The sequence below is a fragment of the Ovis canadensis genome, chromosome 6 (genome assembly GCF_042477335.2).
Source record: "Ovis canadensis isolate MfBH-ARS-UI-01 breed Bighorn chromosome 6, ARS-UI_OviCan_v2, whole genome shotgun sequence".
Taxonomy (NCBI): domain Eukaryota; kingdom Metazoa; phylum Chordata; class Mammalia; order Artiodactyla; family Bovidae; genus Ovis; species Ovis canadensis.
In genome coordinates this window covers 66,512,562-66,537,705 of record NC_091250.1, presented here as the reverse complement: position 1 = coordinate 66,537,705, position 25,144 = coordinate 66,512,562, and the positions used below count along the sequence as shown (strand labels likewise).

Genomic DNA, 25,144 nt, shown 5'->3' with positions numbered 1-25,144 from the left:
CAAAGTAATGTCTCTGCTTTTTAATATGCTGTCTAGGTTGGTCATAACTTTCCTTCTAAGTAAATCTCATAGGAATGCAGAATACAATGTATCACAACCTCAATGCTTTGCTTGTATTTGTGAAACTGTAAATGACTAAAACAAGGAAAGACAAGGCTAGGTATCATATTTAGGTTTTAAATTTAAAATTGCAAGGATGGTGTCATTATATGGAGAAAGGTGAATGACAGTGAAGATGCAGCTGATGGATAGTGAAGAAAACATTGGTATAAGGGAGAAAAAAATGTTGAAAGAATCATGAGTTTGTCAAAGTTTTCTTTGATAAACATAGTTTGCTTTAACACTTGTAATTCTTTCTAGGTTCAGTGACCTTTGTTTTCTTACCAAACTTTTTTTAAATTACATTGATGAATATTTTACTTTTATTCATCCAGCTAAACCAAAAATAAAACTGAGATAACTGATGATATAAGAAGAAACTCAAGTCAGGCTAAATACATCAGAATTTTGCAGAAGAAAATTTTCATTATCCTGTCAGTCATCACATGCTGATAATCTTCTTATCCAGCCTTTTCACCAAGTTAATTAAGATTTCCAAATATTCATAAATGCCAAATGTTTAAAAAAATAAAGTTCCATGCTTTGATGTTATAAGTCAGGGAATTATTAAAACTGTCTAATTTCTAATTAAAACAAGGTTGGAATTGACTTTAAGTTACTAAGTTAAATGGAAAGTTGTATTGCTATAATATTATTGGGTAAAAGAGTTATTGTATTTATTTGAGGTAAGAAATAAAAAGTGTCTTGTGTTAGTAATTACACTTTGTACTGCCATCATTGCAAGTTATATATTCTTCAAAACTCTACCTTATACTCAGGGATAAAATCAAAGTATTCTCAACTCTGTAAGAGTTCCTTATTTGTTCCCAGTTTCAGCTAAGCACTATCTTAATTTTCTCCTCTCTATATTGTTTTCACTACAGCAACTAATCAAAAAGACCACACTGCTTTAACTGATTGTGTGTGTTTGCTCAATTGCTTAGTTGTATCCGTGGATTATAGCTGGCCATACTCCTCTATCCATAGAAATTTCTAGGCAAGAATACTGGAGTAGAGTGCCATTTCCTACTCTGGATCTACCCAACCCAGAGATCATACCAGCATCTCCTACATTGACAGGTCGATTTTTTTCCACTGAGCTACCTGGGACACCTTGTTTTAACTGTATAGGTATTGTTGTTTGGTGGTGCTGATGGTGATGGTGTGTGTGTGTATCATATTGAATTTTAATGAATACATTTATATAAACTTTATGTGTGTATGTATGCATGAGTTCACACTAGGGTATCTCCTGAGATGCATTTACATAGACATCCTTCACCACGGCTAACTGAGTCTATCCATCTAACTACCTACCTGTCTATCTATTCATTTATCTATCTATAGGGACATGCATATACATATATACACAGGTACACATATGTCCATGTGTGTATATTATAAATATATATATATATATATATGCTAAATGAATCTTTTTACCATAGGTTTCAGGAAAGTAAAGATTATCCATTTATTTTCTTGTATCTTCATTCAGTTGATAATTGAAACTGAGTGCCCATTATGTAGTATGTGCTTGGAAACTTTTATGTTTTCATGTATATGTTACCTGCTATATAGGAATGAAAACAGCTAACAAAGTCCTTGCCACCACTGAGCTTAAATTTTAGCCCTTACAAGTCTATGATCAGAATGTATTTAAATCATTTAAAAATAATAACTATCAGTTAATTCAATTTTTCATTAGTCATATAAATTATCTCTCATGTCAAATTTAATCCAAAAGATAGAATTAAAGAATTTTGGAAGATAGCAGGATCTGGACTATGCCTAGAAGGAGTAGGTATGCGATAACTCTTTCTTGAATAGCTTTTACTGTCTGTTCAGCAAGTAGGCCTGCTCTTTCACACCACATGTCCACATTTCTCTAAGTAAACTCTCACAATTAAGTAAAATTATTAGGCATACATAGTCCATAAGACCACAAGATTGTAAACAAAAGGAATATAAAACTTAAACACAGACAAATATACACACACACCTCTCCCCACACACTAAAAAACAACCCTTATATTCAACTATTCACCACGAGATATTGTATTAACATAGTTCATGTGAAAGTTGCATCAACTAAATTATCCTATGTAAACTTAAATTTTAAAAAATTTAATTTTATACAAACAGACCACAAAATATTAATTTCCTCAACAAATCCTCTACATCTTACAATGGCAGTGTTCATGATAGCTGCCCCCTACCAAAGCCTTTACATTGCATGGATCCAATGGCACTATGTCCATTGTAGTTCATGTGAATGGCCCACTTGGGGTTATTCAATGCACAAGCCAGAGCAGAGCCATAGGTTTAAATGATTACTTTTTCTCCTCTCCTGACTAATAAAACCAATAGTGCTTTTTTGTCAGCAAAATCTGTCTTTCCAGTTACTTCCTTTGCAAGCTTCTATAGTAAATCATGTGTTTGTAAAAATACCAAGAGTCAACTTTCAGAAAAAAATATAAAAAAAAAACTCAAAGAATGTTTCAAACCTGTTTCTTACTCAAAGCATTCTCCCTTTAAAGTGGTTTTAAATACTCATATTACCATGTAATCTAATATCAGTGAATGTGTAGTATTGCATTGCCAATTACAGATACACAAAGCATATATTTTCATTGGGTCATCTGAGAATTTAAACACGTTTTGCACATTAACTAGAAACTATATATATAAAAAAAACCCTGAACATCAGACTTTAATAGATGATACTTTAATATTCTTGGACATTTAGAAACCAATTCATTACATTTGGCAGGTGGAATGCTGGTCTTGAGTAGTTTAATTGCTTAAAATATAACGGATTATATTACACCCACCATTCCAGGCCCATCCGTTTTGTTGCCAGAAGCTATGTATCTTGGTAACTGTAACCACATCACAAAATTAATCTGTGAAAATTAATGAATGCATGTATGAGTATAATTAATAGATTTTATTCTAAAATAAATTTAAGTTAGATTTTGACATTTTATGTGTTAACTAAAGTCTGTTCTTACACATGTGACCTATAATTCAATTATTTCTAAAGATCTTCCTATGGATGAGGCATTATACTGGGTAGTTTGAGAAAGGTAAAGATAAAACAAATGCTGTCATTACCTTTAAATCTTTGTAATATAGGAGAGGGGACTAGCTTTATTGAATACTCACACAGTAATTGTTTTACTCTATTAGAAAAGAATGTGTTACGTGAAAGAATGCAGACATGAATAAAGACTTTTGTGTGAGTTGAGAGTTAGATTCTGGGTAGTGAAAGATTTCAGAAGAATTAATAGCAGATGTAGGAATTACTGAATGCACAACGATTTTCCATGTTGTGTTTGAAAAATATGTTATTGAATGCATATTGGGAAGGTAATTCTTGATTGATAGTGATAAAGTATTATATGGTTTGAGTTACTTTTTTCCATTTGATAGACATATCACTTAGGTCAACAATCTGTAAAATACTACCTGAGTATTCACAGTACATCTTTGTAAAGGTGCATTATACAATTGTCATGGACTTGGCATTTCATCATAAAGTGCTGATTTGAAAAAATAATATCCAATTGTAATTGTGTGCTCTAAAGAAACTGGTAGTTTGCTGAATTTATGCATTCTGATTTTCTGATAGAAAAAGGGCATGAAATGGAGCTGGTGCCATTATGAGAAAGAACAATGAAATCTAAAATAACTTTCTTATTCCACATCTGGAGAGTTCAGCCATCAATGCATATTCAAGTACAGATACGATGCCATGGCAAATTACACCTTCACTGACAAAGGACTTGGTCAAATTTTAAAATATACATTGATTTATTTTGTTCATTCATTCAATAAATGTTGATTGTCTTCCATAGTCCAGGCAAGACAATTCCACTTCTCAATAGTTTACATGCAGTAGTAGGACACTCATAAGAAAAAAATAAACAAAAAAGTACTTATCAGGTACTGATAAATCCAGTGCAGGAAATTAAACTAGTGTGACAAGACACAAAATGAACAGGGGGCCAAAGAGACTTCTTTGAAGTGACATTTACCTGCAAACTAATGATATTCCAGTCCAGTCTAACAGGCAATTTTTCTGTAATATCTTTTAAGGAAAGTATATTACTAGCTTTTAAAGAAATTCATTGAGTTAGACAATAGCACCCCACTCCAGTACTCTTGCTTGGAAAATCCCATGGATGGAGGAGCCTGGTAGGCTGCAGTCCATGGGGTCGCTAAGAGTCGGGCATGACTGAGTGACTTCACTTTCGCTTTTCACTTTCATGCATTGGAGAAGGAAATGGCAACCTACTCCAGTGTTCTTGCCTGGAGAATCCCAGAGACAGTGGGCCACCGTCTATGGGGTTGCACAGAGTCGGACACAACTGAAGCGACTTAGCAAGGAAACTCATTGAGTTAGACAAGGCCGTGATCCTCTGTGATCAGATTGGCTAGTTGTCTGTGATTGTAGTTTTCAGTCTGTCTGCCTTCTGATCCCCTCTCTCAGTGCCTACCATCTTACTTAGGTTTCTCTTACCTTGGACTTGAGGTCTCCCTTGAGGGCTACTCCAGTAAAGCACAGCCCCTGCTTCTTACCTCGGGTCAGGGGTAGCTCCTCTCTGCCGCACTCCTGCATCATTGCAGCTGCCACAATATGATAACAAATTTGGAAAATTCAGCAGTGGCCACAGGACTGGAAAATGTCAGTTTTCATTCCAATCCCAACGAAAGACAATGCCAAAAAATGCTCAAACTACCGCACAATTGCACTCATCTCACATGCTAGTAAAGTAATGCTCAAAATTTTCCAAACCAGGCTTCAGCAATACATGAACTGTGAACTTCCAGATGTTCACATTTTTAGAAAAGGCAGAGGAACCAGAGATCAAATTGCCAACATCCACTGGATCATGGAAAAAGCAAGAGAGTTCCAGAAAAACATCTATTTCTGCTTTATTGACTATGCTAAATCTTTTGACTGTGTGGATCACAATCAACTGTGGAAACTTCTGAAAGAGATGGGAATACCAGACCACCTGACCTGCCTCTTGAGAAATTTGTATGCAGGTCAGGAAGCAACAGTTGATATATAGCAAAACCAACACAGTATTGTAAAGTAAAATAAAGAAAAATAAAACAATACAAAGGATTAACAAAAAAAAACAAAAAAACAAAAAACTGGACATGGAACAACAGACTGGTTCCAAATAGGAAAAGGAGTACGTCAAGATTGTATACTGTCACCCTGCTTATTTAACTTATATGCAGAGTACAACATGAGAAACGCTAGAAGCACAAGCTGGAATCAAGATTGCCAAGAGAAATATCAGTAACCTCAGATATGCAGATGACACCACCCTTATGGCAGAAAGTGAAGAAGAACTAAAGAGCCTCTTGATGAAAGTGAAAGAGGAGAGTGAAAAAGTTGGCTTAAAGCTCAACATTCAGAAAACGAAGATCATGGCATCTGGTCCCATCACTTCATGGGAAATAGATGGGGAAACAGTGGAAATAGTGTCTGACTTTATTTTTCTGGACTCCAAAATCACTGCAGATGGTGATTGCAGCCATATAATTAAAAGACACTCCTTGGAAGGAAAGTTATGAACAACCTAGACAGCATATTCAAAAGCAAAGACATTACTTTGCCAACAAAGGTCTGTCTAGTCAAGGCTATGGTTTTTCCAGTGGTTATGTATGGATGTGAGAGTTGGACCGTGAAGAAGGCTGAGTGCCGAAGAATTGATGCTTTTGAACTGTGGTGTTGGAGAAGACTCTTGAGAGTCCCTTGGACTGCAAGGAGATCCAACCTGTCCATCCTAAAGGAGATCAGTCCTGGGTGTCCATTGGAAGGACTGATGCTGAAGCTGAAACTCCAATTCTTTGGCCACCTGATGTGAAGAGCTGACTCACTGGAAAAGACCCTGATGCTGGGAAAGATTGAGGGCAGGAGGAGAAGGGGATGGCAGAGAATGAGATGGTTGGATGGCATCACCAACTCGATGGATATGGGTTTGGGTGGACTCCGGGAGTTGGTTTTGGACAGGGAGGCCTGGTGTGCTGCAATTCATGGGGTTGCAAAGAGTTGGACACGACTGGGCAACTAAACTGAACTGAAAGAAATTCATCATATATCTCAAGTTTTATGTTCTGTGCATCTTTGGGAAGTGAAAAAAATGTATTCTTATTTAATATTTTGACTATAACATTTCTTGTTAAGATAAAATTAATGTAAATTGCAAAAGAATTGTGTGATTTTTCAACTAGCTTATTTGCTATGACATTTCCCTTTCTGATCCCTTCTTTTCCTGTCAGTCATTTCAACTCCTCCTTTCCCTCTTTCTCTTTATTTCTCTTCTTTTGTATTTTTTGTGTATTTTTTTTCTATTTCTTTTACTTTTCTATCTGAAATCTCACTATATACAAGCTACTTGTAATACAAGCTATTTGTAATACATTAGCTGTAGAAACAAATAATTCCAAAGTGCACCAATATAAGCCTTTTTTGGGAAGTGGTACAGGGATGATTTTAGGTAACTTTCTGAATAAGAATCAAGCAGATAAAATTATGAAATGTCTCAATTTTTTGATTCTAAAGTTAGGTATATGTATATATATTTTACACCATTATAGCACCACTTCAAACTTTTTATAATTATGTTTTGTTTTCCTCTTTTTTCACCTCTGGCTAGATTTTTTTATTTTTTTAATTTTAAAATCTTTAATTCTTACATGTGTTCCCAAACATGAACCCCCCTCCCACCTCCCTCCCCATAACATCTCTGTGGGTCATCCCCATGCACCAGCCCCAAGCATGGCCACTTCCTCTCTTCTATAGCAATGCACACTTCTTGTAAATCAAGATTTTAAATGAGTTTACACTACATTATGTGCTTTAACACTAAAACAAACTTACCATTACCCAAATCATAATTAAAAATATTTTTCAAAAGTCTTTATAAGTTTTTATTTGCTATGTTATCCCTTTATGAATATTAGCCCAATCTCCTGAGATAATTACTTGCAAATTGCAGCCTAACTGGAAATTGCCAGAAAAAAAAAAATTCCACTTACAAGGGGTGATAAACAGCATGAATGTTAATGTATAGGATGGAATTCCATGTGACAGGGATATTACAAGATATCTTACTTATTTTCCATGTAAATCATTGAATTCCAGAATTATTTAATCATTTTCTCCAAGACAGGGCCTTATTTATTATTTAAGGGCCTTTCCCATCTCTAGGGATCTTCCCAACCCAGGTTTCCCACATTGTAGGTGGATTCCTTACCAGCTGAGCCACAAGGGAAGCCCATCATATACCACTGGTGAATGTAAATGTGAACTAAGGAGAGCTGTGTGCTTAGTCGCTCAGTCGTGTTTGACTCTTTGTGACCTGATGGACTATAGCCTGCCAGGCTCCTGTGTCCATGTGATTCTCCATGCAAGAATCCTTGAGTGGGTTGCCATGCACTCCTCTAGGGGATCTTCCTGCCCCAGGGATCAAACCCAGGTCTCCTGCATTGCAGGCAGATTCTTTATCATTTGAGCCACCAAGGAAGCCCAGTAAACATATAGTATTTATATCACAAATAACAAATAAATCATAATAGCTCTCTATGTATATTAGGGCCAGTCTCTTTTTCCAGAGAAAGAGCATGATACGACTGTACACACACACACACACACACACACATATATACTTGGGACCACTTGGGACTTCCCAAGTGGGTCAGGGATAAATAATTTGCCTGTCAATGTAGGAGATGTGGGTTTGATCCATGTGTCAGGAAGATCCCCTGGAGAAGGAAATGGCAACCCACTCCACTATGCTTGCTTAGGAAATCTGAAGGACAGAGGAGCCTGGAAAGTTACAGTCCATAGGATTCCAAGAGTCGGACACAAGTTAGCAACTAAACAGCAACAACAATATACATATATCACAAAGAAAAAGTCTCTCTGACCTGAGACTGTTTTTCAGCTTTTAATCCACTTACCAGAACATTAAATGAAAACTTTGAGATTTAAACTGTATCTATTTGTTTATAAGAAGATGGTCTGGTGATAACTGAAGTTTTGCTTATTCACTTGATGCATGAATAAATAAATAACAGGTTATTTTTAATAAATTTGTATATAATGAAAATACTTGACTGAAAAGCAAGAATGTTAAAATAAAAATAATATTTGCTTTGTATTAATTTAAATGACATTGTCTAGAGAAAAAGAATTTAAGAAATAATTATATACTAGGGTTACTGTTTTCAAAATCTTTTTTATTCCATTTTGCACATGGATTTGTAAATTTTTTAACTACTGTACTCTCAAACATTATAAGTAAATAAATTATGTTTAAAATTTTGAAACATGGTAGTTATTTGATAACTACTAGCTATTATAAAGCTGGGTGTTAACTAAATCATATCTAATTATTCTTTAAAAAAAAAATCAAATAATCCATGTATACCCCTGGTCCTTGTGGTTATCACATCATAATTCCCACCTCAGTTAGTTTCTGATATAAAATGAGTACTGATTTCAGTTATATGTGGAATCTAAAATACAAAACCAACAATCCAAAACAGACACAAATTTATAGATTCAAAGAGTTGAGTGAAATGGAGGAAGGGGAATAAGAGATACAAAGTACCAGTTATACAATAATGCAGGAATGTAATACACCGCATAAGGAAAATAGTCAATAATAATGTCATAATTTTGCATGGTGACAGATGTTTACTGGACATGTGATCTTTTCATAATGTATTTGATTGGGGAATCATTAAGTTGCACACTTGAAACTAACATGATATTGTATGTCAACTATATTTCAATAACAAAATAAAATATATACAAATATTATAAAGTGTATTAAATGTGTGGAAGGGAGAAAAGAAGGAAAGAAGAGAAGGAGGAAAAGAGATGGTCCCAAAGCCTAGAACTGTATTAAAAGTATCATTTATTAGCTTGTAATTTAAGATACTTCACCAGGCACTTAACAGGCTTGGAAAGGAGCCAAATATCAAGAATAAAGATCCCTGTTGAATTTTACAAACAGACCAAGTTCCAAGGATATTGTCCATATTTCATTTGGCATACTGAATAAAAAAGCAGTTTGATCCACTTATAGCAGCATAGTTCTTTAATACCTTCTTACAAAATGGCTTAATGCATTTTTATCTTCCTATTTGATTCCTTTGATGAATAATCTGTCAATACATTCCACATCTTCTACAAAACTGTGACCTTATGGTTGCCCTTGTCAATGAAACCTATTGTCTGCTATTTACCTTGACTTATTTTGACCACAATTATTAAAAGAGAGATATAAGAACCCATAAAGTAATAATGGCCTTGATTTTCTGTGTAGATCCAGAAGTAGAGGCCAGTTATTTGGATGAGAAAATATATATAGAAGAGAGATTGGCATTTATTATCTATCATATCCATGCTGTAATATGTTTGTTTCCAAACTGCTCTAAAGGTTGGAATTATCATCCTAATTGTTTTACTTATTTAAATACAGGTGAGAAAAATAAGGCTCAAAATTATCAAATTCCTTTTGCCACAGTTTTCCTTTTTTCTTCCTATATTTGTGTGTATGTGTCCTAAGTTGCTTCAGTCATGTCCAACTCTTTCCAACACCATGGACTGTAAGTCACCAGGCTCCTCTGTCCATGGGGTTCCACAGGCAAGAATACTGGAGGGGGTTTCCATGCCCTCCATGGTTTGAACTCAAGTCTCACATCTTCTGCGTTGGCAGGCAGGGTTTTTACCACTAGCACCACCTGAGAAGCCTACATATGCATGACTGATTAAACATTCATCTAGATGCCTTTTCTCTGAAACTACTATATCTATTTAAATTATGTGACAAGAATTAACCATAGAAAGTTATTAACTGGCCAAATGTTCTTGCTTTTACGTTAGGTGAAATGCAAGTATGTTTTTAATATAAAAGCACAATCTCTGAGTTAGAGCACTTCTAAAAATGTAATTTTGACTTCTAATTCACAGTGTCCAGCAGTAGAGAATCAGATCAAGATAAGTTGATTCTTATTAATGTTCCTCAACTAATCTCACATTTTCCATTTTATTTAGGCCTGCTCTAATCTTTAAGTAAAATGTTGCCTTAAATGACCTATTTTAACTTTAAAAAATAAAGAAAAAGGTAAAGATTTACAAAAAGCACAAAACAAATGAACAAATTAAAAACTCTGTTAAGCCTAAACAAAAGAGGATTTGCACAAATATGTTCTTTACATTTAAGCCTTTGATTTCCCTTAAGTTTTTAATTTTTAATACAGTTTAACAGTAGAAAGGAAAGGTCAGTTTGAGAAGCCAGAAAAATGCTTGTATGATGCTTATCCAGGCATGGATTTCAAAACTCTCTCAGCTTTATAAATGTGAATGTGGATTGCTTTTGCTCTCAATGCATTTTTCTCAATACAATGAGGAGGACAATATTCTGAGTTTGAGGTTTATACCACAAGGTATTTTTGAATTTTGTAGGCAAAGGAAACTGTTGGAGTCTTATGGTCCAGTAGGGATCACATTTTCTCCCTCCTTTCTAGCATATAATTCAAAAGTGGCAAAGCTCGTTTTATCTAAACTCCCCCAAACGTTCACCTTTGGCCCTATGTCAATTAAAAAAAAAGAGTTTTAACTCCAAAGAATTGCTCTCTGGAGTTTTTACCAGAAAATTCATCTTTACCTCAGCAGTCAATGAATATCAACTATTCAATTCTGTCTTTATCACCTGCAGCAATATACTTCAGGCAAAACCAAAGATGGATTTTGCTTCAGCATAGGGAAAATCTTTATGACTAGTTAATAGGGAAATCAGGCCAAATTAATTTTCTGAAAATATCCCAGTACAAAACTGCTGTTCAGAGTGGGGGTATGGATAGTGAATATATGCAAACATAGGAATATAATTTCTGATAACCATACAATTAAATGAAAATTAATGACAAATCCCTAATTCTCAGAATATATCCAATGCAGTGATTGCAATTTTGCTCAGTTAAAAGGTGCCAGAACTTTCTCCCACATTGAAAGTGGTTTCAGCTGTGACTCCTTAGCAGGTTTTATGTAGAAATTGTGGGGTTTTGATACCAACAAAAGTATACAGTGTGTCTGTGTGTGTATGCATGTGTGTGTACTTTCAATTTGCATATGAGGCAGTTAGTTGCTTTCAACGAAAAATAAAAAATATTTCTCTACTGACAGTGCAAACAGCTTCTTCACTATTTCCGTTAAATGGAGAGGTTTTCCAGCGCCAAAACAGGAAGTAGGTTGACAAATGTATTAAAAGAAACATTATCCTGATAAAGTGAAGTTTCACAATTGATTACTTGAGTAAAGCTAATCTGTCATTTTAAATTTATAAGCTTTTAGAAATGACCCACTATTTCAATGTTAATTTTTTTTATTTTAATTACACAGAGTATTATAAAAATTGAATTTGTTTTCAATGCCTCTTACTTATATGTCACTGATTTTCCAAAATATCTCTTTATTTTGATTATCAAAGTACCCAGATTGAACTGTATCATAAGTACAAAGTGATTTGGTACATTATTTGATGGAACATAAAGTGTGGCAACAGTAGGTAAGGGCATAGGACTTATCTAACATTACATAACTGCAAATTTGAGAATACCATGGAAAGGAGTTAAGAGCTGAAGCTGGAAATAGAAGAAATAAGAACTATGTTAGCTTAAGGGAAACTTTTTCCTCAAAATTACTTTTTGAAAAGATTTCTGTTAATACAAACTTTACTGAACTGTAAAAAATAAAGATGCATAAGAAAGCATGGCGATATGTGAGGGCAAGAGTTAGAATCATAAAACATTCACGTGGTTTCAGGAAATAGGACGAAGAAGTTAAATTGGAGTTTCAAAGGATATTTTACACCTGTTATTCCTTAACAGGAAATCCTCTAAATTAGCAAGAGGAAATTAGGAAGAGGAACACTAACATGCATTTTAAAATTTTGTAGTACTTTTCTTTTCACTGTATTGCCCAGGAAATCTAGTTTAAGAAGTAAGCAAATGCATTCTGAATGTTTTAATACACAGATTTATAAAACAAATTTGGAAATGATCTAGGAAAATGTGATTTTTAAAAGTAAATCAATCAAGTTCACCAAGTTCAAATCATTTATGTTTCATGAAACATGACATTTCCTAAGTTGATGACTTAAGTTCTATATTCTCCAAATGCTAAATTTCAAAAATTTCTCCCTAAGTAATACATAAGTGAAAAGGAGAGGGACAACTAAAGAATATATCTCAAAGTCTGAAAAAAACCTAACGATACTAAGAAAATGGCAGTACCTCTCTGGAATCTGCTTTCATTTTTTTCCTAATCCATTTGACTAATGCACCTTTTCTCCTCTCCAGCTGCTGTGCAGAGTGCTTGCCTTCTGTCTCAGTATCTCTGATCATCTGCCATCTCCCACAGGTAATTTTCTGACTGTTTCTGTTTATTGTCAACTTTTCATGACATTCTGCTCCTCTCCCCCTGCAACTCCCACCCCATATTGTCCTGCAGTGATGAAGTCCTGTACAAAAGTTGTGAGTAACCAGAAGTTTTTTACAATGAGATTTCAAGGTAAAGCATGTTCAGGCAGCAAAAGAAAAGAAAACTGATTCTGTAATTCACTTTTCAGTGAAGCTTCAAGGGTAATCACTCTGTGGTTGCCTTTGAGACCTGAGGTCATATACTAAAGCTATTACAAATGATTTAATAAATACATATTTAATTATTGAATCATGTTAAGTGCACTATTTAATTTCCTTACCACAGATGGCACACAATTACTAGATTTACTCAGGTTTCTCTAAGTAATTTCCATTAGCATATATTCTTGCTCTTCTTTTTCCTCTAAAGTTGAAAATCTCTTTAGACAATTACCCCAGAGAGTGCTCAAATATTTTTAAAAAAGAAACAAGATGATAACAACAGCAAAAAAGGAAATAAAACTATACCCTCTAGAAGCATCAGAATACATGAAAATACTGAATAGCATTGTTTAGGAAAATATGAAAATTAAATTTGTTATTATTTTTATACTAAAATTTTATAATGCATTCTTTTATACTGAGATCATCTTTGCAATACAATTGACATGCCTGCTTCTGTACCAGATTTTCAGGAGGTAAATGAAGGAAGAGGGAAATTAGGAGAATTCTCCAAAATCACAGTTAGCCATTCCGTGTTGCTGACTAACATCCAATACTGCTTGTATCGTATATGCACTAAGTGTCAGGCAGTCTACTTGATAAGCACCAGCAATTTTACTATCTTTAAAAACCCCATGAGAGTGTTACAATTATCATCTCCATTTTACAGATGAGAAAATGAGACACAGGGGGATTAAGTAGTTTTCCAAGTTATTCAGCTTGTAATGAAGGAGAGAGATTAGGTCCAAGCAGTCAGACTTTACTTTCTTTGCTGTAACCACTGTGCTATACCAGTATTCTACTTCTACGCTGGTATTTCACATATGCTTAGCTAATTTCTAGTAGTTTTATCCTAGAAAATTAGCAGGGCCTATTGATTATATCTTTAAAAAAAATCTACAAACAATAGTTGGTTATTAAAATAAATATATGTAACAGGACATTTTTTACTAATTCTATGAGGTTGAGTTAGATTCACACTGTATCTGAATGCAACTTTGAAACATTTCTTATATCTATTTGGATTTAACCTAAATTAAGAAAAAAATTCTAAGCCTGTACTTCAGCTAATATTTGCTATTGCTCAATTGCAATAGCTTCCTTTAACCATGGTCTTCTATAAATTCCCACCCTCATCATCAATTTTGGGTTTGTCTTTCTAAAATTAGGTGAATCATTTTCAGTTCTGTTGTATTTGCCCTTTAAAAATTTAGTTAATAGCCTCAAATCCATTCTGAAAATATATGAATATATGGAAATAAAATGTTACTTTTAAACTTTATAGGAGCCTATTAGCATATTGATTTTGATCTTGAAATGTACAATCATTTTCTAACCAATGAATGATACTTAATTTATTGCTAACCCCTAATAATAATAGTATTTATCAAGCATTTATTAAGTCTTCTGTTTACACAAGATACTGATCTAAATAGTTTACATATATTATCTCACTTAGTACTCATGACAACTATATGAGATAGGTATCGGTACCATCATCATTTTGCAGATGAAGAATGATGCTCAACATAAATTGACCAAGTTCATGCTTCTAGCAAATGAAGCTGGACTGAAACACAGGAATTTACAGTCCAGCTTGATCTGTTAGCCGCAACTGCACAATAGCATCGTCAATAGAACATTCTGCAGTAATAAAGTATGCTATAGAATAGAGGCTAGTGTGACTGAGGAAGTTAATTTTTAATTTTAATTAATTTAAAATAATAGCCATATATGAGTTAGTGGTTACCATGTTGGACAGGACAGCTATACTGCGTGATACTTGGCAATGGTTTATTTTATGAAAATATATATGTTGGGCCTGTATGTGTATGTATATGTATGGCTGAGTCCCTTCACTGTTTACCTGAAACTATTACAACATGGTTAGTCAGCTATATCCCAATACAAAATAAAAGTTCAAAATATATATATATTTATAGAAAACATATATAGAAATTATATATATTTATATATATAATATATGTATATATATGTCGGGCCTGCTTCTGCTTGTACATGTAAAATGGTCAGAGTCTTTCGTCAGATTTTCAACAAAATTATGTTAATAAGCAAGGTGAGGAAAATCTTATAACTTCTTTTAAAATCTTATATCTTTAAAATGTTATTATGCTGATAACCTAACAGAATATGTTACTAGGAAGAAAGTCCTTATAAATCATTGCCTTCCTAATTTAACTTACTATGGAACCTATTTTGAACTTGTTTTTTCCGTTTCAAAGTTGATGCCTTTGTGAAGAAAGGCCAGTGATACTGAATTTGTATTCAATTCAATTCAGTCATGAAGGAAGCTTCTTCATAAGGGCAGGGCAGACAGCTATGACTTCCTGACAGAAATGGCCCTGATCATAGCACCTCCATTCATGTGCATTTCCTTCTTTCATATGACTTCCAGTATTAAACCCTGTGATTAGAAGAGACTCATAGAAAATAAATGCAAAGAAGTGTGCCGCCCAGCTTCTCCAAACTTCCTGTTAGAAATATTTCAAGCAGCACTTAGTTCCTCACTGGGGAAAAAAAAAAAAAAAGGAAAAGGAAACTTCAATAACAGATAAAAACACTAACATCTGCAGAGCAATTTTACCAAGTACTTTTACAAGATAAACCATTTGAAATTCAAGAAACCCTACAAGCTTTGACCAAATGCAATTAATCACACACTTTTGAAAGAAAAGGCTAAACTCAGACATTTGACTTGCCCAGTTTTCATAGAATTATTTCATACAGTGAAGTCACCAATGAAGATTTGGGGGATGTTTGTTTTATTTGGCTTTTAGGAATCTCATTTTGCCCTCTCCTTACACTAAGTCATGCTATGTGCTCTGAAAACATGTATCTGTTTTTAGTATTGTTCTGGCCACTTAACTGGGTGATATTAGCAAAATTAATTAATCACTTTTTTTAATCTTTAAAATGGGAGTGATATAGATCTGACTTCTTGAAACTACTGAAAAGATTTGGATAATAGAAAGTATATCAAACAGTGTTTGGTATATAGTAAATGTTCAATAAATATTGTATACTATCATTACTTTATTATTCTTATGAATTAGTCTTACTCCTTTTTTTAGTATTGCCTATACTTCATAGGCTAGTAAGCAAAAGATATTCTCTGTTGCATTGGGAGTTAGTTATAGAATCCATGTATGGCTTCTTCCTTCAATCTTTTTTTCAGGCCAGGTCTCCATCCCATATTGATCTCTCTCCACCTCCACTATATAACTTAGTGTGATGCGGCATATAGGCTTGGAGAAGGAAATGGCACCCCACTCCAGTACTCTTGCCTGGAAAATCCCATGGACAGAGGAGCCTGGTGGGCTGCAGTCCATGGGGTCGCTGAGAGTTGGACACGACTGGGTGACTTCACTTTCACTTTTCACTTTCATGCATTGGAGAAGGAAATGGCAACCCACTCAAGTACTCTTGCCTGGAAAATCCCAGGGACGGAGGAGCCTGGTGGGCTGCCGTCTATGGGGTTGCACAGAGTCAGACACAACTGAAGCGACTTAGCAGCAGTAGCAGCAGCAGCATATCAGCTATAAATATCAATTGTATATATAATGAAATTAAATTTCTCTCTCCAATGTGCCAGTTTTTTATAGACAAGATTTTCCCCATGCACTACAGGAAATGTGGCCCCAATAGTTGTAAAGTAAATCTCTAAGACCAAAAAAGAAGTTCATCTTCTTCGAAACCTTAGTGGGATTGTCTTCACCCTTCTGGGATTCAAATGAGTTTCAGGAAAATGGCTTTATTTTACCTATACAACCCGATAGGCTAGTGCTGATCTATGTAAAAGGAAAGAAAACCTATTTCATTTAATGTTACTTAAAGTGAAGAAACCTGTTCAATATATTTCATGAGCAATGGAAAAAAAAGGGAAGTGGGGAGGTTGGAACCCATTGAGGACAGCTGCAATTTCTAAAGAAACTTTTCTTTAACATTTATTTTTCCCTGTAAAACGTTTATAATGTGGAAGCTTCTGACAGAAAAAAATACATATATTGGCGAGTAAGTTACCACTACTACTACTTAAGATTCATTTTTTTATATTCATTGTCCTTTATGTAAAATCTTTCAGTTGAAAAGTCAGCAAAGAAGTACCAAAAATAAACATGTTTAAGTGAAAGTTTGCTTCTGGCAGGAAGGTTGTGAGGTGATCAGGAGGCTTAAACACATAAACACTTGGTAAGTATTTTAAAAGAAATTTTAAACAAGCATGATTTATTTTTTTCCAAACCAACTGTGTCTTTTCAAAGAGCTGCATGTAAATGAATAATAACATGGAAGCAGCATTTTTTCTCAAAGGGATGCATTTATCTATGGATGTGTTATGATTTAAGATAAAGTCATCGACTCAGAGCTAAGGTTTAGACTAATTAAAATATATAAATTACTTTTCTTCTGACCTCAAGGAGAGAGGCACAGGCTGGCATCAGCACAAGCCATGCTCTCAGCAGGAGAATTATTATTATAAATGGAACAGAGCTTCAGATATTACAGGAATGCACATGTCAAAATATTTGGGGCTATAACTATAGACAGAATCAATATAACAGACACAAGCATCATTCTCCCCTTTGATTTTTCTATTAAATTGAGCTGAGAATACCTCAAAGAATAATTATTTCATGTCAAAATTGCAGTAAAATTTGCATTAATCAGTAAAGCAGTTTTATTTAAAGAAATATTCTACTTTAGTGACATTTTGTTATTGACTTCTAGTGCATTTTTTAGTTTTCTCAGATTATATCTCTATTCCTATTTAAATCATGGATCAGAAACTAATTGTATTAGCATCATTGCAAAAATCCTTGCCTCTATTCTCTAGACCCATATAAGTAGAGCCTAAAATTCTAGCAACTTTTTTGTTTGTTTGTTTTTATGCCAGTTTATTTTAAATAAGTCAGTCTACATTAAATATCGGAGCACTTTCAATGGTGTGGTGAAACTACTGGGCTAGTAACAGTATTAAATAGCGCATATTGCTTCAAAGAGCAATAGTCTGATTTGGAACTGTGTGAACATGTACTGGGGTAAAATGTGCATGGTGCCAGAATGCTTATCATTTTATTCCCCTGAGACACTAATATATCCCTAGAGTTAAATTTTGACTCTAATCATACCTGTCCTCCTTTGCCCCTATAAGATAAATAAAGATTCTCTATTTTTCAGTTAATATTTTTCAAGTATGTGCCTTTATAAGCATGTTGGTGATTCTCCATTAAAGTGAAAAAGGTAGATGAATAGAATTTATAAAGGTGGAGAAGATATTATTTGCTGCTCCTGCTGCTGTTAAGTCACTTCAGTCGTGTCCGACTCTGCCACCCTATAGACGGCAGCCCGCCAGGCTCCCCCGTCCCTGGGATTCTCCAGGCAAGAACACTGGAGTGGGTTGCCATTTCCTTCTCCAATGCATGAAAGTGAAAAGTGAAAGTGAAGTCGCTCAGTCGTATCTGACTCTTCAGGACTCCATAGACTGCAGCCTACCAGGCTCCTCTGTCCAGGCAAGAGTTAGGAGTGGGGTGCCATCGGTTGTTTATAAAAGCAAAGCAGCTTTCTCTACATATTGGAAGAAGCTATGTTCTATCATATTGGCTCAGCAGCCCTGATGTTTTTTCTCAAGAGTTTATAATTAAGGTACTACAGTCCAAATGATGCTTTTGTTGTGTGGTTGCTGCCTACAATTCTTTAATTGGACTTCAGTATTATACTTGTTAAGAAAATATTGTGTTAATTGTAGAAGAAAGGGTAAATATTTTTGTTCCCAACATCAAATATGAACATATTATTGGATTTTTCCTTTCATTTATGTAACTACTCCCAACAATAAAAAATAACACTGAAAGGTACTGCTCCAAACAGCTTCTCTATAATCAGATTTTGGCTCACCCTTCTTCACCTCACGATTTAATGGTTGTGTTAGGAAGCGTCCTTTTTAATTTCCTTTTAAAATGTAAATCCATGCTGGTAAATGTGTGTGGGAACTGTGTTTCATTGAATAGAAGTTTGTGTGTCCTTACAGATTTGAACTATATATATATATATTTATATATAAATATATATATGATCATCAAACACATCAAATATATAACTATATACATAAAAACAATTACATTATTAACAAAATTTTACATCTGACTAACTGAAAGAACCCCTTATATGACTGTAATTTGTACACTGATTGTAAACAGTACACTGATTGTAAACAATACACTGTGCTGTTCTTAGTCGCTCTGCGGCTCCATGGACTGTAGCCTGCCATGCTCTTTGGTCCATGGGATTCTCCAGGCAAGAATAGTGGAGTGCATTGCAGTGCCCTCTTCCTGTACCCTCAAACATAAAATATGTTCTGTCAATCTTACTCACTACATATGTAAAAGCATATGATTAATATTGTATGAAACAAACAATTAAATGAATTTTAAAATATATTCTAAAGAAAATTTTGAACTCATATGTACAAATAGGCAATATTTGCCTTTTTTTTTGTTTTTAGAAACAAAATATATTATCTGGTTTTGCCTAGTTTTAATGAGAACGTAGGAGACAGTCTGTGTGATATTTCATGGACTTTTTACTTACCCACAGTCTTTCGTTAAGGGTGGTTTAGTAGCCAGTCTTCTTGTCTTCTCTATAATTTTTGAAAATAATAACGTATGTTGGATTTAACTTATATTGGGCATTTTTATCATCAACTTGCTTTCATCTACAATACTTCCACTCACAGTCCTATTTTTACCATCTAATTAATGCATTTCCTGAAGTTTCCCCATCTTTATAAAAGTCTGTATATGGTGCATACATAGACTCCAAAATACATAAGATATAACATCATTAGTTAACACTGAAGACAATGAATAGCACCTCCATTTTGTTACCATTTTATTAGATATAAGATCTAATTTTTTGGACTACACAATTTTTTTGTTCCAAACTTGGTTTTACTAGATTTTATACAAATGAACCTTATGCTGCTACTTCTTCTTTTCTTTTATTTCTCTTTTATTCCTTTTGTTATGTTTCTTGTTTGCAATGAAGGAAGGAAGACAGGCAAGCAGAAGCAGAGGGAAAGAAAGATGGAAGATATTCATAAAAGTAAATGAATGCTGTGTTCTGCCATTTAATCTACCTCAGACTTAATTTAGCCCTTTCCCCAAAAAAGAGATTGGGTAGCTAAGTTTTATATTATGTGAGCCAAATTTAAGACCTCAGAAAATACTTTTCCAAGATCATAGCTATTTTAACTGCCTATCTGGATGACATATAAGATTCAACAGGTTTGTTACATTTAAGATATAAGACTTGAAGAATATTGTAAGTGAAGGCCAATACATTTAGGTATGAGCCAGATGTCTATCTTTATATAAGGGCCTTCAGATAGCGAGAGTGCCTTTGTTCCAAATTGAAAACCTTTTTTGAGTCTGAAGAAAATACCCTCCTAGTTTGAACACCTACTGACATTATTTTCTAAATGTTAAAATTGACAGCAGAAAGCTACTGCTGTTTTCTGTAATTCTGTAAAAATCTTTGCCCACTTCAGCCTACTCAGTTGCAAAGCTAGTCCAGATGGGACCATGAAATTTTTGCAGCAAGTTCTACAGCACATAATTTTGTTCAATAAAGTTATTATGCCACACACAGCTGTATACTGCCATATAAATGAGCACATGTGCAACAGAATTCTTGTACTATAAGTTTTATAAGACTAAAATTGAGATTATATGGCCATACACAATAATTTATTTGAAACATCAACATGTGCCTTGCTCTAGGGTTACACAAATGGTGCCATTTCTTTTCCAAGGGAAAGAGTTTGTCATTTAATATTCGGTATTAACACAAATGTTTTCCTCAGAATTATAATCTAAATTAGGTGATTTAAAATACATCAATATATCATTAACTTCTTACTTTAACACATTAGATCTATAGAAGAATCAATTCTCCCTAACAATGGTGAAAGAAGCTAATCACTCTCTAAATTTGCTTTTAATTAGCATCATCTACATTAATTGGTGTAGCTGATAGCAAAACATTACAATGCACTGCTATTTTATATTTAAAATGTAATATGTCTTTTAGTACCATGTCTCTCTGAAGGAACCTTAGCCATTTTTCTGCAATGCTTTAGTAAATATTTTCAGAGGTATTGCTCAAGAATTTTCTCTAGGAAACTATAGAAGACTATATATGGGATGCAGTACATTTCCAGGTGACTATTTGGTCTTCTTTATGTTCCAGAATACTCTGAGAAATATTTTTCTCTCTCTTCCATCTTCATCCTCATAATTCACTAATTCTCAGTCACATTATTGAGTATTGTAAAAGTATGTAATCAGTAAAAAGCTGAGAAGGAAATAAGGAATCTACCATTTATTCTATGTTATATCTTGCCAAAAAAGTCTATAGAATCAAAGCTATGAGTTTTTAGTAGTCATGTATGGATATGGCAGTTGGACCATAAAGAAGGCTGAGTGCCAAAGAATTGATGTTTTCAAACTGCGGTGCTGGAGAAGATTCTTGAGATTCCCTTGGACAGCAAGAGGTCAAACCTGTCCATCCTAAAAGAAATCAAACCTGAAATTCATTAGAAGGACTGATGCTAAAGCTAAAGCTCCAATACTTTGGCCAACTGATGTGAAGAGCTGACTCATTGGAAAAGACCCTGGTGCTGGGAAAAAGTGAGTATGGGAGGAGAAGAGGGCAACCAAGGATGAGATGGTTGGATGGCATCACCAACTCAATGGACATGAGTTTGAGCTCTGGAAGATGGTGAAGGACAGGGAAGCCTGGTGTGCTACAGTTCATGGGGACACAAAGAGTGAACACAACAGCGACTAAACAATGAATAGCACTTTCTTGCATACATTATTTTTCACAATAATTATGAAATATATGCAATATTTCCTACTGTGAAAAAATGAACAACAGAAGCAAACAAACAAAAACCTAGAGCTCTTGGAAGTTAAGTGACTCCCACAGAACTAGTGTTCACAGCCAGGTAGTGTTACAGATGTTCCAGGTCATCGCCATATTTCAGGTCATCTGGTTCCAAGTCCAAAATGTTTCCTCTATACCACAGATTCTAATGGTGTTCTTGCCCCTAGCCAGGCTTTTTCTCTCTAAAGCAAAACTGTAAGCAAATTAATAACATTCTCTGGTTCAATGAAGACCAAGATTGGTCTAATCAAAATCAATTCCTTATATTTGACCATAGACCTATGCTTTTTTGTAATGACAGCTTCCTGGACAATTAAATATTTTTGAAAGTACCTTTTGAACTAACCTAGCTCTCCTCTCACATATCCTATCTCGTTTAATGACATCGCTCATTACTTCAGTTCAGTTCAGTTCAGTCGCTCAGTCGTGTCCGACTCTGCAATTCCATGAATCACAGTACATCAGGCCTCCTTGTCTATCAGCAGCTCCCGGAGTTCAATCAAACTCATACATCAAGTAGGTGATGCCATCCAGCCATCTCATCCTCTGTCGTCACCTTCTCTTCCTGCCCCCAATCCCTCCCAGCATCAGGGTCTTTTCCAATGAGTCAACTCTTCACATGAGGTGGCCAAAGTACTGGAGTTTCAGCTTTAGCATCAGTCCTTCAAATGAAAACCCCGGACTTATCTCCTTTAGGATCGACTGGTTAGATCTCCTTGCAGTCCAAGGGACTCTCAAGAGTCTTCTCCAACACCACTGTTCAAAAGCATCAATTCTTCGGCGCTCAGCTTTCTTCACAGTCCAACTCTCACATCCATACATGACCACTGGAAAAACCATAGCCTTGACTAGATGAACCTTTGTTGGCAAAGTAATGTCTCTGCTTTTGAATATGCTGCCTAGGTTGGTCATAACTTTCCTTCCAAGGAGTAAGTGTCTTTTAATTTCTGGCTGCAATCACCATCTGCAGCGATTTTGAAGCCCAAAACAATAAAGTCTGATACTGTTTCCACTGTTTCCCCATCTATTTCCCATGAAGTGATGCGACCAGATGCCTTGATCTTCGTTTTCTGACTGTTGAGCTTTAAGCCAACTTTTTCACTCTCCCCTTTCACTTTCATCAAGAGGCTTTCTAGTTCCTCTTCACTTTCGGGCATAAGGGTGGTGTCATCTGCATATCTGAGGTGATTGATATTTCTCCCAGCAATCTTGATTCCAGCTTGTGCTTCTTCCAGCCCAGTGTTTCTCATGATGTACTCTGCATAGAAGTTAAATAAGCAGGGTGACAATATACAGCCTTGACGTACTCCTTTTCCTATCTGGAACCAGTCTGTTGTTCCATGTCCAGTTCTAACTGTTGCTTCCTGACCTGCATATAGCTTTTTCAAGAGGCAGGTCAGGTGGTCTGGTATTCCCTTCTTTTTCACAATTTTCCACAGTTTATTGTGATCCACACAGTCAAAGGCTTTGGCATAGTCAATAAAGCACAAATAGATGTTTTTCTGGAATTCTCTTGCTTTTGTGATGATCCATCGGGTGTTGGCAATTTGATCTCTGGTTCGTCTGCCTTTCCTAAAACCAGCTTGAACATCTGGAAGTTGACGGTTCATGTACTGCTGAAGCCTGGCTTGGAGAATTTTGAGCCTTACTTTACTAGTGTGTGAGATGAGTGCAACTGTGCGGTAGTTTGAGCATTCTTTGGCATTGCCTTTCTTTGGGATGGGAATGAAAACTGCCCTTTTCCAGTCCTGTGGCCACTGCTGAGTTTTCCAAATTTGCTGGCATATAGAATGCAGCACTTTCACAGCATCATCTTTCAGGATTTGAAATAGCTCAACTGGAATTCCATCACCTCCAGCAGCTTTGTTCATAGTGATGCTTTCTAAGGCCCACTTGACTTCATATTCCAGGATGTCTGGCTCTAGGTGAGTGATCACACCATTGTGATTATCTGGGTCATGAAGCTCTTTTTTGTACAGTTCTTCTGTGTATTCTTGCCACCTCTTTTTAATATCTTTTGTTTCTGTTAGGTCCATACAATTTCTGTCCTTTATCAAGCCCATCTTTGCATGAAATTTTCTCTTGGTATTCTCATTTCTTGAAGAGATCCCTAGTCTTTCCCATTCTGTTGTTTTCCTCTCTTTCTTTGCATTGATCGCTGAAGAAGGCTTTCTTATCTCTCCTTGCTATTCTTTGGAACTCTGCATTCAGATGCTTATATCTTTCCTTTTCTCCTTTGGTTTTTGCTTCTCTTCTACTTAGTTCATACAATATAAATTTAGTTCTTCCTGATTCTTCCATCTTCCTTATCCCCAAATCTAAAGAATTTCTCAATTCTATTTCAACTCTAAAAATCTATCTTTAGGGAAGCTATCTTCAAATATTAGTGTGCTTCAGATTCTCTGTTGAACTTTTTAAAACATAGGTAGCTGGAGGTCATAAATGCTTACCACCTTGGTTGTGGTGATGCTGTATGTCCAAACTTAGTGAGATTTATACATTAAACGTGTGCAGTTTTTGATATATGAGTTATATCTTAATTAAAGCAAAAATGGTTGCTGGACCCTGCATCAGAGGTTTTCATCCACTAGGTCTTGGATGGAGTCCCAGACAATTGGCATTTGCAAATTTCCAGGTGATGTCAATGCATCTGATCAGAGAACCACATTTTGAGAGGCATTAGTCTAGAGCATCCTTTCATTTTTGCAACTCCTTGTGCCAGGCTCTCCTCAGATCTTTACCAGACAACTGCAAAAATATTATAAACCATTGCCTTTCTCATCCTTATCCTCTGTCCTTCCTGGACAGTTTTAATAAGTGAAAACACAAGTCTGATAAAATTATCCAACTAATATTTTTTTTAATCTCTCCAATGGTATTCCACTGGCCAGAAAGCAAGGTAATCACTTTCACCTTACAGTTTTCACCTACCACACTCTTCTGTTTTTCCAGGATGTCTCCCTTCATAAAATGCTCATCTTAATCTCAATCTGTCCAACTCCTATTGAACTTTCAAAGTTTATTTCAAAGATCATATTTTTTGTGTGAAATATAGCCAAATGCCTCCTATCAAAGTCCTATGGTGATTTCACATTGTGCCTAGTACTAACTCAATTGAATTTTTCACTATATTGTATTTTCTTATCACTTTTGATCCCTTTTGGGGGTTTATTTTTATGAGCCAAATTCTCCACTAAAATACAAAAAAAAAGTTAAATATCTTCAATATTTCCCATCCCCCATTACAAATTAGGAGAAACAGACAACTTGTTTGGCCTGCTGACTTTCCTTCATTAAGTATTATTTTTAAATGACTTGATTACAAATATATCATTCAGCATATATTATCACCTCCAACATGCTATGTTAATGCAGAGCCATACTGAGGAAAGAGTTCAACATT

The 25,144-nt window shown here is 35.0% G+C and overlaps 1 protein-coding gene across 5 annotated transcripts in view; it reads right to left on the bottom strand.

Annotated features, from left to right (window-relative positions):
* Positions 1-25,144, bottom strand: part of PCDH7 (protocadherin 7) — a 479,430-nt gene that overhangs the window by 154,149 nt on the left and 300,137 nt on the right. Inside the window, exons 4-5 of one of the 5 annotated variants that reach the window (XM_069593020.1) lie at positions 4,625-4,731; positions 2,809-3,005 (exon numbers count right to left, since the gene is read on the bottom strand). The exons of the other annotated variants lie outside the window; for them this stretch is intronic. Coding sequence (XP_069449121.1) covers positions 2,919-3,005; positions 4,625-4,731 — 194 coding nt within the window. The 3' untranslated portion in view covers positions 2,809-2,918. Of the gene's footprint in view, positions 1-2,808; positions 3,006-4,624; positions 4,732-25,144 lie in introns of those variants that run through there. 5 annotated transcript variants of the gene reach the window in all.